The following is a 16,919-nucleotide window of genomic DNA, read 5'->3' on the forward strand; positions in this document are numbered from 1 at the left end:
CATTTCTGAGTATTTTCCTGAACAGTGCTAATTTGATAAGATATATACACACTAATGCTCACTGCAGAATTATTTACATATATTAACTACGATATGGAAGCAGTCTAACACTCCAAGGATAGATGGATAAAGAAGGTGTGGATTTATATATTTATGGTAAATACATATTTGTGTGTATATATATATATATGTAGTATATATATTTAAAATATAATCAGACATATTTATGGTATATATTTATATAGTATATATCTAAAGTGAAGTGAAGTTACTCAGTCATGTCCGACTCTTTGCAACCCCATGGACTGTAGCCTACCAGGCTCCTCAGTCCATGGGATTTTCCAGGCAACAGTACTGGAGTGGGTTGCCATTTCCTTCTCCAGGGGATCTTCCCGACCCAGGGATTGAACCCAGGTCTCCCCACATTGTAGACAGACGCTTTACCGTCTGAGCCAATATCTAATACATACAGTAATACTATCGCACTAATAAGTTATATGTATAGCAGTGGAATATTACTAAGTCATAAGAAAGAATAAAATCTTACAGTTTGCAACAATATGAATAGCGGATGTTATGTTAAGTGACATAAGTCAGACAGAGAAAGACTGTAGGATTTCACTTATATGTGGAATCTAAAAAACAAAACCAAACCAGATACAGAGAACAAACAGGCAGTGGCCAGGAGGGTGGGGGTTGGGGTTGGCATGAAATAGGTGAAGAAAGTTAAGAGGTACGCACCTCCAGTGATAAAATATCCACAGGGATGTGACATACAGCATAAGGAATATGCTCAATAGCATTGTAATAACTTTGTATAGTGACATATGGTTACCAGATTTATCATGGTTATCATTTCATAATGTATGCAAATGTCAGATCACTGTGCAGTACACCTGAAACTAACATAATATTTTACATCAATTATATTTCACTTAAAAAAAAAACAAAAGGAGAACACAAATCCATTGGGGTGGCCCCAAAGGGACAGCAGAGAAGCTGCCAGCAGCTGAAGAGAGGTGAATCCTATTTTGCAAGAGAATATCCCAGGGACTATCCTTGATGCCTTGGCTGGGCCCCAGGCTGCCTAGCGTCTACTCACTGGACTTTGGAAGAGACTTTCAGGCGCCGCACACCCGCAGTTGGGAACTGCCTGGAGTTGATGTAGGAGACCTTCTGGAGGGCACGGTTGATATTCCCGATGTCATCACCTTCCATCACCAGGACGGACTGCGAGGGGTTGAAATGATACTGGAAGACAAGGGTATCACAGGAGAGAATGGTCAGGCATGTTCACAGTTCCATGGAGACCTTCCATCTCCTTACAAAGGCCACTGAGGCATCTCCAGACCTTGTGGAAGTGCAGCAGCTGTGTGCACAGTGACTGTTTTAATCCCTCAAACAATCTCTACTCTCCCCTGGTGGACTTTGGGACTCTCCTCTGTAAGATTGCCTGAGATTATAAACTCCTGGGAATGCCACCCTGAGCCACAGGATGAATCCTTTTTAGTCATCATGCTCCTGGGGTCCAGCCTTTGGTGGGCTCATGCTCGAGGCTACTATGAGGTCCTTCTCAGAAACTTTCAGCTCCTGGACTGCCCACCCTTTCAGCTGACAGCCTGGAAACCAGGGGCTTCAGCTCCTTTTGCTGTCTTGACTTTGACCTTGAACTGCTCCTCCATTCACCCTGCACTCCACTTCCTCACCCCATGTCCCATCTTTTCAGCTTCCAATCGTAAAGTTCGTTTTTAAGTTAATGGCCTTCTCTCTCTCTTAGATCTGATCCTTGATCTTGCCTTCTTGGTGCTAAACTTTGGTTTCCCAGGATTTTCAATCACTTGATATTTACATACCTGTCACCTGCCTATCCATTCCATTTGGGGTCCCTGGTATCTCACATTCAGTAAAGGTCAAGGGGCTATGATGCTACCCACTGAGTCACTTGGGTTCTCAAGCCAGATAAACTCAATCCAAACTTCCGTCTCTTCCATGGTATTATTCCATCTTCCACCAGTTACTTTATTTTTGAATGAAGTATGGAGAACCACTTTTGTACTAATCTGAGTTACTGATCTTGACACACTACTGAGTAATAACTATTAGGAACTGCTATCAATAATATGTCAGGGACTTAACTGTGGATTCAGGTTTTGTATCCAGTACTCGTGTCAGAGAGAGACACGGATATATTTTAATGTAGCTACTTGCCAATAATTATTTATATTTTTGAATAGATAACATATCCACATGGTTCAAATATATATATGAATATATGTGTGTGTATATATATATGTTTGTATATACATATATGTGTGTGTGTGTGTATATATATGTATGTGTGTATATATATGTGTGTTATTATATATATATATAATATATATATATATATATATTATATATATATATATATGGGGCTTCCCTGGTGGTTCAGTGGTAAAGAACCTGCCTGTCAATGCAGGAGACATGGGTCTGATCCCTGGGTTAGGAAGATCCCCTGAAGAAGGAAATGGCAACCTGCTCCAATATTCTTCCTGGAAAATCCCATGGACAGAGAAGACTGGCAGACTACGGTCCATGGGATCGCAAAGAGTCAGACACAACTGAGCAACTAGACAACAACAACTGTGTGTGTGTGTGTATGTGTGTGTGTATGCTAACTGAAATTGTCCATCTTATTTCTATCTCCTGTGAAACTAATTTCCCCAACCCCATCCCACAGGTGATAACTGTTCCATTAATTTCTTAGTACAAATTGCATTATTATTCATAATTAGTTATTTCTCCTCCTAGGAGAAGGAAATGGCAACCCACTCCAGTGTTGTTGCCTGGAGAATTCCAGGGCCAGGGAGCCTGGTGGGCTGCCGTCTATGGGGTCGCACAGAGTCGGACACAACTGAAGCGACTTAGCAGCAGCAGCAGCAGTGAAAGGCTTATACAAGCCTGTCAACAGGTTTAATCACGTAACTTATGGTACCCTTCTACAGGATATTCATTTTTGTCCTCTTGCACTCAATAGTGGTCATGTGACTTGCTTGGCTAACAGAGAGTGGGCCAATGTATTATTTGGTTCACAACCTGGGTAGAAGATTTAATTAGCTAGTTAATTCAAGGTGCCATGTCCCTTTTCCTCTGCCATGAAAACTGAAAAGCTTCCCAATGGTCTAACAGCCTGGGTCTCACAGTGAGGGGGGTATGGATAAGAGTTGCAGCTAATCTTTAGTGGACATGAAGTGTGCACAATTTAAAAAATTTCTATATATTGAAATTTTAAAGTCATTTGTTACTGCAGCATAACATAGCCTATCCTGACAGTTATATTTAAGCATTTAATGAATGTGTAATCAGTGAGTATAGATTCCCATTTTTCTTCTTTCTTCCACCAAAGATAGCTTGTTACATGCTATACTGTACTTTGCTTTTTCGCTTAGCTTGTGTCTTGGAGGTCTTTTCTTTCCTTTTTTTTTAAGTTGTATAACATTATTTAATATTAAATAAATTATCTAACCAGTCTTCTAATATGAACATTTGGGTTGTTTCCAATCTTCTACTAATAATGCCATAATGAATAATCTTTTATATATAACGCTTTTTAAGTGTGTAAATATATCTGGAGAATAAATCCCTGAGTGAAATTGCTAGGTCAAAGGGTATATGCAGTTTAAATTTTAACAACGTTGCCAAATTTCCCTTTGCTAGGGATTATATCACTATACCCTCCCTCTCACCATGTATGAGAATGCTCTTTTCTCAAAACCTCAACAAAAGAGCATGCTGTCAAACTTTAGGATTTTTGCCAATCTGATAGGTGATAAATACTATCTTACTGTAGTTTTATTTTGCATTGCTCTTTCCATGAGGTAGATTCAGTATATTCTGAAGGGTTTAAGGGAAACATCTATTTTAGCTTTTCCTTGATATGACCTGGAAGTCTTCACAAGAGCTTCTCATTCTCTGTCTGGACCCCACTAGCATGTGGATGTCTCATGAGCACTGTGGAGTCACTGCACATGGCAACCCACTCCAGTATTCTTGCCTGGAAAATTCCACGGTCAGGGGAGCCTGGTGGGCTACAGACCATGGGGTTGCAAAGTCGGACACAACTGAGCACACACAACGCCCATGGTGGCCCCAGCCAACAGACGCTCAATCCTTTCTCTTTCAAGTATCATGCTAGTGTTTCATTGATATGTTCTCCTTAAAGCCTCCCTGGCTTCCCTCACTTATGTCCCCGCTGGGTTCCTACAGCGGCTATGAAATGGTTTATTGTTGTTTCGTCACTAAGTCGTGTCTGACTCTTTTGGGACCCCGTGGACTGTAGCCCACCTGGACTGTAGCCCAGGCTCCTCTGTCCGTGGGATTTCCCAGGCAAGAATACTGGAGTGCATTGCCATTTCCTTCTCCAGGGGAGCTTCCTGACCCAAAGATTGAACCAGCGACTCCTGCATTGTCAGGAGGATTCTTTACTACTGAGCCACTTGGGAAGCTCATATGAAATGGTAGTATAGTTATAGTGCAGTGACCGTGAGCTCACTGAGGATGGGAGTTGTGACTCTTATCCTGAATCTTAGAACCTCATCCTGAGTGCCCAGAAGTCCCTGTTAGATGAATGAGTGAATGGTCTTCCAACCCATATTTTACTCAGTATCATTTCTTTTTACTCCCCAAAAGGACTTTTTTCCAGTCACTTGTCTTTTCAGTCAAGCCTTGGTGCAAATCATCATCAGTGCTTCCCAAACCGTGTTCTCCTTTCCTTCCTGGAGGCTGTACTTCTTAGCTGCCTCAAGCCACCTGCAGGTGGGTCATGTGACTGTGTCTGCCCAATGGCATGTGAGAGGAAGTGATGCAGGCACTCTGGGCTGAGGTAGTGAAGAGCCCTGCTGGATGCCTTAGCTGTTTTCTTTCGTAACTCTGGTGTTCTGGGTAGAAAGCCTACCTCATTTCCCTGACTTAGTGTGGGAGAAAAATAAACTTTTAAGCACTAAGTGATAGAGTTTTGAAGTCATTTGCTATTGCAATTGTTTGATCCATGGGAAGAATTCAGCCCTTCCTTCCCAGAAATGAGTCATGTCCCCAAGGCTATGTGGTACTTTTGAAAGGTCATAGGCTGTGTAGACTTTGTACCCCAGGTCCAGAACGAGCTACAGAATACAGCTTGGGACTATTCACTTTCCCTTTCTGGACTTCATTTCTTCATTGAAAATAATGGGGATATTAATATCTACCTGTCTGGAGCTTAAGTAAGATAATGTATATAAAGTATCTAGCACTTAAAAAAAGGTACTCATTCTATAATAACTTTTATCATAACTCTTAACACTGTAACTGAGGCTTTGCCTATGCTGGTACTGTTTCCCTCACTGTTCATCGTTCCCTGTGATCCAGTTTTCTCTCATCCTCAAAGCCCTGAGCAGAGTCTCTCTGAGCTGTGACATGTGGTCCCAAGCACTGTTCCCTGTGTTGGATTTGGGAGCCTCTGGACATATGCACAGCCTCTGGGTGATGCTACAGTAGGCCCTCGGCTGGCTTCTCTCTTGCTGGGGCTGACTCACTAGCTTAGAGTGCTCAGCTGTGGAGATGCCATACACTGGTGAATCATCAGTAGTTCTCAGTGTTTTACAAATCACCCACTTCTGATCTGAGCAGATTCAAGCTCATTCTTCTAAATATACCACCTAAGTTTCTATGTTTTCCCCTGCCCTCATCTCTACAATCCCTGCTATAGAGGTTTTCTGGTGCTTTTGCTGTCTGTCTCCTCCCCCAGCAGATTGCAAGCACCTCCAGGACAGGGTTGGCTGACTTTTTCAGCATCACAAGGTCCAGTACATGATAAGCATGAGACAAGATGATGTCCCCTGCAGAAAAGGCTGATTTCTGAGCCTTGAATGAGGGCTGCATAGGAGAATCAAGCAGTGCTTCCAGAGGAATGGATTGGCAGCAGCCCATGACATCAGCATCAGCAGAAGGCATTCCCACTGCAGCCTCCTTGAGAGAGGATGGGTTAGGGAATGTGTTGGATCTCTAGTGAATATACAATTCTGGCTTCCAGAGCATCCCAAAGCCTGCCACAGGGCATAAGGTGGGCTCTGGCCTAGCCACCAACACATTTTCTTGCAAGATCAATAAAATCCTCCGCTAGAGTAGGTTTTGTTTGTATGGTGTGTTGTCTTTGTGGCATGACTAAAGGTCAGGCTCTGGTACTACAGGACACAGAATGGTACTGGCATTGCCACAGGGGCAGGAGATGGGTTCTTGGGAATCAGCACTCACTCAGCCTGGAAAGCAGCTCTGTAGCCAGTGGTTCTTTATTTTGAACCAAGGAGTCATTAGACAGATGGCCTTTGCAGAATGGTCAGCTGTCCTGGAGGGTCAGGCTGGGAGATCAGTGAAATCCCTGCCCAAAGCTCTGGCCTGTTCCTGGGGAAGAGACTGGCCAGGGCACTCTGGGCATGTTACCCTTCCCTTGGGCACCTGCCAGCTTTTCTGTGCTGGGCCAGAGGAAGATTCACCACAATAGAGGCTGCTGCTGCTGCTGCTAAGTCGCTTCAGTCGTGTCCAACTCTGTGCGACCCCAAAGATGGCAGCCCACCAGGCTCCCCTGTCCCTGGGATTCTCCAGGCAAGAACACTGGAGTGGGTTGCCATTTTCTTCTCCAATGTATGAAAGTCAAAGGTGAAAGTGAAGTCACTCAGTCGTGTCCTACTCCTAGTGACCCCATGGACTGCCGCCCACCAGGCTCCTCCATCCATGGGATTTTTCCAGGCAAGAGTACTGGAGTGGGGTACCATTGCCTTCTCCGACAATAGAGGCTATTCTGTTGCAAATATGACCCAGACTTACTTTTCAAAAGAAGCTGGGGCAGCAGCAATGTCAACTGCAAGGTCAATCCAGCAGGAGAGGGGAACTGATTCGTTCAAAGCCTATTTATCAGGTTTTCTAGGGGAGATTTGTATCTATACCTCATCTATATGGATATCTTTGCTATATCTGATATATAAATATATGTAAGAATATATAAAATATATGTATTTTTCAATTCTTACATTGCTACACAATGATATTAAGTCCATTTTATACATGAGGGAATTGGGGTTTAAAGGATTAAAGTACCTCGCCCAAGGTCACCCCACTCAGAAATAGCCATACTGTGCTTTGAGCCTAGAAGTGTTTTGTCCCAAAGTTCTTCTTCTTTCCCACCCTTCCACACTAGAGATGACAAATTGGCAGGGATGAGGCTATGAAAATCAAAAGCAGATTTTCCTCAGCAATGTGCCGATTCCACTGTGTCTTGTATGGATACATAACAGCACCCCTCTTGGCCATTTACTCACTCCAGACAAGCTGGTGAAATATCCAGAAACGCACATTTTCCAGAGGAAAACAAGTGAGAAGAGAAACCCGCCTGGGTCCATGTGAGCGACCAAGATGCTTCCTTAGTTCGTGGGAGGCTCTGGCTTTTCTGGCTTAGCCAGAGAGGAAGCAGAAGGCTGGGAGGCAGTAGAGAAAACGTGTGCAGTGCGCTCAGTCGCTCCAGTCATGCTGAAACTCTTTGCGACCCCGTGGGCCATAGCCCAGCAGGCTCCTGTGTCCATGGGATTCCAGGCAGGAATACTGGAGTGGGTTGTCACGCCCCTCTCCAGGGGATCTTCCCGACCCAGGGCTTGGACCTGAGTCTCCTGCTGTCTCCTGCATTGCAGACAGATTTTTTATCCCTGAGCCACCAGGGAAGCTCAGAGGAAACACCAGTCATTATTCAAAAACAAAATGAGGGATAAAAGAGGGAATACAGGTAGGAAGCAATTTTAATCATTTTCAAGAATGTCTTCTAATCTGAGCTGTGTGGAGGAAAGAGCCTAGACTTATTTTGGACAAGTCCCTGAGCCCCAATCTCCTTATATCTGAAATGGGGTCATAATGCTTAATTTGTTGTGAGAAGTAGGGATAATGAACCTAAAATAGCCCCCAATGAGTGCACCGTAAGTCGTGTGTGTTATCATTAACTTTTCATACGTGATCTAGTTCTTGCCTGCTGCGTCCCGAGGATGGAATAGGATCATTTGCAGTGGCGGGTTCTGAGCAGGTGGTATCCTAAGATGTTGGATTAGCCTCCTCCGCCCCCCACAGCTATGGGTGCCACTGAATTTAGCACTTCCTCTTTCACAGGCTATGATCACTAGGTCGGAATTGCTATGGTTCTTAATTCATATTTCTGAGAATGTGTGGTTTTTAAGTGCAGCACCTTTGGTTGATTTGTTCTGCAGTGCTTGGAGTCCTGACACTGTAGCCCCAGGGGATGGTCCAGAGCAGAAAAGATCCACCCAGAGGCAGGGAGCAAATCCAGAGTCAGAGAGGGGACAGATTCAAAAATCTGGAGGACAGATTTCTGCATCACTGGCTTGACCAAACACTGAGAGAACACACACAGGGGATCAAGGATCAAACCCCAGGCTCTGCCTATGAGAATACCCATCTGAAATGTGCCATGAGGGCCTTGCCTGGGCCAGCTGCCAGGAAACTGACCAGTGGAAAGCTGGCCTGTGCAATTCATGTGGTCTTGTGAGTTTCCTTCAATGACAGGTGATTAGCTGTGTATCCAGAGCACCCAAGTGTGTGTTTTCATGCATGTTAAACAGTGTTCTGGAAAGCCATTCTTTACACTGTCCATGTACTCCTCCCATCATCTCTCGCTGACCCAGGTCCCAGGGTGAGCATTCTGAACCCCACCCCTGTCCAGACCATGTTCCCTTGCATGGATGGAGCCCTTCAATGACTGTTGCCAAAAAAAGAAATACCAGACATTAACAAGGCCCCATGATGTGGCCTCTGCCTACCTCTCTGGTCTCTTTCTAGCTTTCCTCCTGCAATTTTGGTACTTGTAACACTGACCTTCCTTCTAGAGTGACCTCCCTGCCGTCTCCCTCACCACTCCCTCCCTTTTTTCTGGCTGGTTCTTACTCATCCTTAACAATGTGCTCAGACAGAATTTGCCTGAGGAGTTGAATTCCTCCAAGGAGTCCTCCCTCACTGCCCATGTCCCAGTTCTGAAGCTCTGGGTCAGAGCTGCCTGGGTTCACATTCTGGCTCCGCTCTTTACTCACTCCGAGATCCTTGGAAACTTTCTCTTCCAGGCCTCCATTCCTCATGTGCAAAATGGGAATATTCATGGTATAATTCTTTTTATCATAGCGTTACCCGGGGCTTAAGGGAGTTAAATCCATATAGCTTTTAGAACAGTGCCTGGCACCTGGGAGACCCTCAGTAAATGTTGGTGCTTGTAAATTACAGGTATCCGCTTGCACCACTGAGTTTCCCAAAGACAGTAAGCTTGGACCATTCACTTCTGTGTCCCCCTACTCTGCCCAGAACTGAATTCTGTGGTTGTCCATGGAATGTTTGCTGAAGTGACTGCTACGGAAGGAGAAGCATGATGTACCCAGACCACTGGTTCCTTCCAGGCCAGCCTGAGTCACAGCCCCACAAGCAGCTGGCCACTAAGAAGGTAAGCAAGAGGCTCCTCTGTTGGAGGGGTGACTCCTTGGGCTCTGGCTGGGGACAGGAAGGCAGGGCAGCTCCACGGACAGGGCTGAGTGTGGACAGATGCGAAGCAGCAGGAAACCTCCGCTCTGATCACTGCCTCCTTGGGAAAACTTCTCAGGGGTCTCCTGTGTTCCCAGAGGCAGAGGGAGGGCCACCTGACTCCCAGAGAGGAGGCCAAGGGACTGCCTGTTCCCACTGGGATCCGCTATGATGGAGCGCAGGCCGTGATGATGTTTACCCCCTCTTTGCTCAGGACCCTGAGGCCTGAGGCTGGCACGTGCTCCCTGGTCCAGGTGAAGCCAGAGCTATCCCTGCCCATTGGGGCTGAGGGGCTTGATGAGGACAGTCAGCCATATCCTGCCCCCTCAGGGGGAGCTTTTCTCAAAATGTAGCTGGGATTCCCTGGGATCACTTTAGTTATATCATGCATGGATGACAAAAATCGTAAATCTGCTAGTATTCTGTCTGATGAGAGACATTGCCTGGAGCCCAATCTGGGCTTCAACTTAATAATGGAGGACCCAGTGACCTCAGCATCTGCTTTCTAATCCCGCCCCACACCAGGATGAGCTTCTGTGCTAATTCGTATTGTCCATGGTCCAAACTTTTAATTCTACATTTTTTTTTTTTTTATATTTCTGAAAGGTATGCTTGCATGATCCCTCAGTTCCTTTGGGCAAATAAACAACAAAGCAGCCCACCACCAGGGTAAACAGTGAAATATGACAGTTCCCTTCAGGTAGACATTGAACGTGTGCCTGCTTTTGTGCATCGAACTGATTGTCCTCAGGCTTCATCAAGGAATTTCAGGAGATAGCACAAAGTCTGTTGTGTAGTCACGGTCATGATTCTCCCCACTGTGGCCACACCTTCGCTGTGGCACCGTCTCTGTGTCACATGACAAGGAACAACTCAGCTTCCAGGAGTGCACTGGTGCTGGGTGCCTCCCCCTCACAAAGCACCATCTGACCGGGGGCTAGGCTGGCTCCTTTCTTACCTTTATTCCTTGGCCCAGGCTTTCCAGGGAATTGATATCCAGCCCTTCCTTGCAGGCCTGCAGGCAGGAAATCACCTTCTGACTGTCCATTTTGCCAGGGCGAATGGTGAGACTGGCCAGGCTGCCGTGGAAGAATTGAGCAAAGCGTGGCTTGGTGACTTCTCCTCCTAAAAGATAAAGAAGCACCATTATCTGCCCTGTGGAGACTGGGCAGGCAACATTGCTTCATGGTACCATCCGGCCATGGAGCCAAGGACACAGTGGTTGTGTCCCTTAAACCTGAGTTTTTCCTTCCAAGTGGAGAGTGCAGAGTTGTGAATACAGAATGTCAAGAGGATGTTATTGGCTGCCAAGACCTTGGCACTCCCCAGCTGCACCTATTTAGGATTCTGGAACTCTTGAATTTAAAACATTTACTTTCAGAGGCACAGAATATTTTAAAACAGCAGTCCCCAAGCTTTCTGGCACCAGGGACCAGTTTCGTGGAAGACAATTTTTCCATGGACTAGAAGAGGGGGGTGGTTTCAGGATGATTCAAGCACATTAAGTTTATTGTGCACTTTATCTCTATTGTTATTGCATCAGCTCCACCTTGGATCATCAGGCATTAGATTCTTGGAGGCTGGGGACTCCTGTTTTAGAAGACAGAAAGTGCCTACAGAGTAAAAGCAGGGGAGGAATCTACCAGTGATGAAAGACGTGCTGTGTGCCAGGCTGTCTGCTGGGGACTTCATTGGGGTGAGCCTGCAAAGAGGAGTCATTGTTTCCAAATGACAGATAAGGAGCCCTGGGACTCAGAAAGGTGGAGGGACTTGCCCCAGGACATATAGCTAAACGCTGGAGCTGGCACTCTGGTTCTGGTCTGTGTGACTGCAGAGCTGGCATCTGCTACCCTGTGTTCATTTCACTGAGAGGCTGGCATGCGATTGACAGGTCCTAGAACCCCGAGTCCCTGGGCTCTGATTCTCATGGAGTTGATTTCATATCTGCTCAAATCCAAGTTCTTTGTCATATAGGGGCTTCCTTGATTCTGTTCTACCTCTGTCCTTCTTCCCCTCACTTATGTCCTTCTACTGTCTGTGCCGGGTCAGCTCTTCAGCTGGGGAAATAGTTCAGTGTGGCTTGTGTTGCAAAGGCAGCCTGGAAGCTGCCTCCTCCCATTCTCTCCCTCATTTCCCAAAGTTCCCTAACATCAATGCCCCTTTAGGTCCAGTGGAAGCCTCACCTCCTCCAGGAGGTCCTTCCCACTGACTTCATTGAGCACAAACACTGTTCCATCCGGGGGCAGCCTACGTCAACAACCTGAGCTTTGATCTTGTACTTCAGTTCGTTCAGAGAGGTAGCCAAATGTGCAGGAAAGATGGATCTGGGCAGAACTCTAGCCTTGCTAATTCCCTGCAGGAGGTTATGCAGCCTTTCTGAGCCTGCACTCACTTGTAGGGGACACTGCTGGGTTTTGCCTCCTGGTTCTCCTGTGCTGCCTCAGTGGCCCCCTCATCAGTTTCTCTAGCACCTGGAGAGCAGGTTTCTAGAAGGTTCTGCCAGAGTAACACCACAGTGACTTCTCTGCCCATGAGTGAGCGATGCTGTGTCAGCAAAGCCTGGACCTCAGCCTGGGTGGCAGAGGACTCTACACTGGGGGCCCTGTCTCAGTCTTACTGGAGTGGGCATCCTGATACCCGCATTCCTATAGCCTTCAGAGTTCTCTCTTAGCAGCTAATCCCTCATTATTCTAGTGGTCTGTTATAGTCAGTGAGTTTTTATATTTTCTTGTTGAAATTACTGCGTGGTTTCTCTCTTCTGATTGGGTCCAGAATGACACACCCTCTATGTTTGCACACATACTTTTGCTCTCACCCATTCCTCCCCACACTGAGATACCACCTCCAAGGTGCTCAGGTCAAGAAGATCCCACTAGTTCTCCAAGGCCCCTCAAGCTCTCCGCTCACCTTGCCTTCTCCCTGCCCTGAGCCTTGGAACACAGATAATTCATTTCAGTGCACCTCTAGAACTCAGCATTGTTAGTTAATGTACGTGTGTTTCATGTCTTCAAGAGCCTATAAGAGGTGGTTGTCAATTTTGGCTGCATATTTTAATCATCTGGGGAATCTTTAAAAGAATAAACTGATTCTGGTGCTGTATCCCACCCACAGAGGTTATGACCTTTTTTTAATAGAAGTATAGTTGATATACAGTGCCATGTTAGTTTCAAGTGTACAGCATGGTGACTCAGTTATATATATATATACACATATATGTTCCTTTTCAAGTTCTTTTCCCTTACAGGTTATTACAAAATATTGAGTATAGTTCCCTTTGCAATACAGTAGGTCCTTGTTGTTCATTTTATATACAGTAGTAGGTATATGTTAATCCCAACCTTCTAAATTATCCCTCCCCCGCACCTCTCTTTCCCCTTTGGTAACCATGTTTGTTTTCTATGTTAAGCTTATTTGTATCATTTTTTAGGTTGCACACATAAACGATATTATACTTGTCTTTCTCTGACTTCCTTTACTCAGTATGATATCTCTAAGTCCACCCATGTTGCTGCAAAGCGGCGTTATTTCATTCTTTTTATGGCTGAGTAATATTCCATTATATATATATGTGTATGTGTGTGTGTGTTTGTGTGTGTGTGTGTTTGTTCAGTTCTTCAGTCATGTTCAACTCTTTGCGACCTGCTGACTGTAGCCCACCAGGCTTCTCTGTCTAGGGAATTTTCATCGCAAGAATACTATAGCAGGTTGCCATTTCCTGTTCTAGGGGATCTTCCTGACTTTGGGATCTGAACTGCGTCTCTTGTGTCTTCTGCATTGGCAGGTGGATTCAAAGTCATATATATATGTATATATAACATTATATTAATATATGTGTATTTATATACATACCTCACCTTTATTCATTCATTTGTCTATCTCCTTTAAGTGAATCAAACATGAAGTCAAGGTTCAGAACCACTGGGCTATAAGCGTCTTGAAGCCAGGCTTCTACTTACTCCTAAGGGATCTCTCTGCTCTATGCCACCTGGTGGCTTACTCTTGCCCATCCTCACACATTGCTAGAATTTATTTAAGTCTGTCTCCTGGTTGGAAGGGAGCAGTCATGCATGATTCATTGTAGTGAAGACAATACTGGGCAGGTAGGGGAACTGAGGACTGTCACAGGCACTTTGCACACGTTGGCTCATTTATCCTTCTCAACAACACGAGCCCCTGTCCTGGTGTCATTGGGCTTCCTACATGCTGTCTAGCACACAGTGGACACTTCCTAATTGTTGGCTGGGTTGAAGGAGATGCTTCAGCAGAGTAGCATCTGTGGCATCTCTCCAGCATCCACCTCACTCCTGCCCTCTTGCAATGGCAGCACTGAAGTTTGGGGGGTTGACTTGAGTTCCAGGGATGGACTCTATTTATTCAAAGCTAATGAATAATTCACCTGCCAATGCAGGAGGCACAAGAGACACAGGTTAGAGCCCTGAGTCAGGAAGATCCTCTGTTTAGTCAAAGCTGGGTTTCCCTTTAGCTCAGCTGGTAAAGAATCTGCCTGCCATGCAGGAGGCCTGGATTCAATCCCTGGGATGGGAAGATCCCCTGGGAAAGGGAAAGGCTACCCACTCCAGTATTCTGGCCTAGAGAATTCCATGGACTGTATGGTCCATGCAGTTGCAAAGAGTTGGTCATGACTGGGCGACTTTCACTTTCACTGTCCATCAGGCTGTTTTGTCTCCATTGCTCCAGTGACTGAATCAGGCATGGACTTGGGATTAGCCATACCACGTGAAGTCAATCAGCACCTGGCATCCAAAAAGCCACAGGGTTGGTCTAGGGATAATCAGGAGATCAAGTCTAAGCCAATGAGATGAGCAGAGAAGCTGGCTGGCAGAGCTTCCATCTTCTCTCTAGAAGGTTTCTGGAACCTACTCTTGCTCTCTTTCCCTGGAGATCATTCTGTGAAGATAGAAGGCTGAGAGTGGCTGCAGCCATCCCACAAGCAGACCAGGGATAACTAAGGCAATGCCTGGAGCGGGGGCAGAGCCAGGAGGGTACAGCAGGCTGAGCGAATCCTGAGTGGACCTCCTCACTGCTTTACTGCAGGATGTCTTCAGCTGTGGGAGCTGGGCATCCATCTTTCAGGGTTTAATCTGTTTTGACTCACACTACCCAGAATATCTTCACATTGGAAATGAATGGACAAAGCTCTATCAAAGTGCTCTGTCCACAGGTTTGACTTTGAGAGATGACCTGAGATGATCTCTCAGGCCATGGCTTTGGGTATGGGGTAGCCAATCTGGGGGTCTTTGGATTTAGGTCCCTGAGGCCCTCATGGTTAAGGTGCCCCTCACAGCCATCAGCATGCTCCTGCCCTACTGAAAGAACACTTCTGTTACCCTGCAGGAAGAAGGGTATGAGCCTGGATCTGATTGGTAGACTGCCACACTCCAGGGCATGCAGGTGGTTATCTCTTTCCTGCCTTGTCTCCCACTTGGAGCAGCAGATCCAACAATAAGTCTCAATGACTAGGCGGGAACTCTGTGCCCAATGCCATGTGAAGTCCTCAACATACACCATCTTACTGAACCTTCATAGAGCTCTTGAGAGGTAGGCATTTCCTCTATGGTTAAAGAGGAGCAAACTCAGGTTTAGAGAGAAGAAAGTGGCCAAGGTCATCTGAGGAGTAATTGGTGAAATGTAGGCTTCTAGAGAGCGAGTGTATGCATCCATACTCAGGACCAGCTGGTCATCCTGGTGGTACTAGGCAGCCCAGTCTATAGAGTGTGGCTGGTACTATGGAGGAGAGCATGGAGATTCCTTAAAAAGAAAAGGAAAAAAAAACAAACTAGGAATAAAACTACCATATATGACCCAGCAATCCCACTACTGGGCATATACCCTGAGGAAACCACAATTGAAAAAAAGACATGTACCCCAATGTTCATTGCAGCTCTATTTACAATGGCTAGGACGTGGAAGCAACCTAAACGTCCATCCACAGATGAATGGATAAAGAAGTTGTGGTACATATACACGATGGAATATTACTCAGCCATAAAAGGGACACATTTGAGTCAGTTGTAGTGCGGTGGATGTAGTCAGTGTAGTGAGGAACTCGGAGCCTGTTATACAGAGTGAAGTAAGTCAGAAAGAGAAAAACAAATACCATATAGTAATGCATATATATGGAATATAGAAAAATGGTACTGATGGACCTATTTGCAGGGCAAGAAGAGAGACACAGACATAGAGAGCAGACTTGTGGACACAGTGGGGGAAGAAGGCGGGACAAATTGAGAGAGCAGCATTGAAACACATACGTTACCATGTGTGAAATGGATAGCTATTGGGAAGTTGCTGTATAAAACACAAGGAGCTCAACCTGGTGCTTTGTGATGACATAGAGGGGTGGGATGGGGTGGTGGGTGGAAGGGAGGTTCAAGATGGAGGTCACATAAGTATACTTATGGCTGATTCATGTTGATGTATGGCAGAATCCAATACAATATTTTAAATCAGTTATCCTCCAATTAAAATTAAATTGGAAAAAATAGAGTGTGGCTGGGAGAGAGCCCTTGTGGTCTGCCACCCAGAGCCCCTCAACGCTCACTCACCATTCACCATCCTTTACACTCTCCTGGGTGCCAGAACATCTTCCTACACACTATTTTCACTCAGCAAAACAGCCATGTTTTCTATTTTTGACTTAAGAATCCTAGACCTGTGATGCACTCTATTTATTAATGGCACGACTCCAAGAAAGCAATTCAATTAGCATTGTGCAATAGGAGGCTAGCAAAAACTAGAAATATATTTGCACTCAGAGGTGGTTGTGATGCAGGATTTAAAAAAAAGAGTGTATACATATACTGAAAAATCTTTCTGTTTAATATCTAGGGTGTCTGCACACACCACATGGCTTCTCTGCTAACATTTAGACATACACATGCTCATGAATTATTGTAAGAAAAGAAAATTACCTGATTTCCAAACACAAAGAACCTTCCCCAAATATTTACAAACACAGATTCCTAAGGCTAGACCTGCATACATTTTTCAAGTGTTGGCTGTTTGCCTAGCATTCTATTTGATTCAGCTGATGATAAGATAGGACTGTGTTTTCCAGGAGCTCACATTCATTTGGGAGAATAAAGTATAGACACTGGAAAAGTAAAATAAAAATATAAGAGTAAATTGCCAGTTCAGTTGATTTCCTAAGGCAGTACATGATTAATTTCCAAACACATGATATAGAAAATACATCTAACAGATCAGAGGGGAAAAATAATAGCAGTGATTTATTAAGTCCCCAGGGCTTCCCTGGTGGCTCAGATGGTAAAGAGTCTGCCTGCAATACAGGAGACCTGGGTTTGACCCCTGGGTCCAAAAGATCC

At 45.3% G+C, this 16,919-nt stretch overlaps 1 protein-coding gene across 1 annotated transcript in view; it reads right to left on the reverse strand.

Moving 5' to 3' along the window:
• CLSTN2 (calsyntenin 2) overlaps positions 1-16,919 on the reverse strand; it is a 731,451-nt gene that overhangs the window by 13,049 nt on the left and 701,483 nt on the right. Inside the window, exons 10-11 of the mRNA XM_052642128.1 lie at positions 10,532-10,698; positions 1,103-1,251 (exon numbers count right to left, since the gene is read on the reverse strand). Coding sequence (XP_052498088.1) covers positions 1,103-1,251; positions 10,532-10,698 — 316 coding nt within the window. The remainder of the gene's footprint in view (positions 1-1,102; positions 1,252-10,531; positions 10,699-16,919) is intronic.

Source organism: Budorcas taxicolor, chromosome 1, assembly GCF_023091745.1.
Source record: "Budorcas taxicolor isolate Tak-1 chromosome 1, Takin1.1, whole genome shotgun sequence".
NCBI classification, from domain to species: domain Eukaryota; kingdom Metazoa; phylum Chordata; class Mammalia; order Artiodactyla; family Bovidae; genus Budorcas; species Budorcas taxicolor.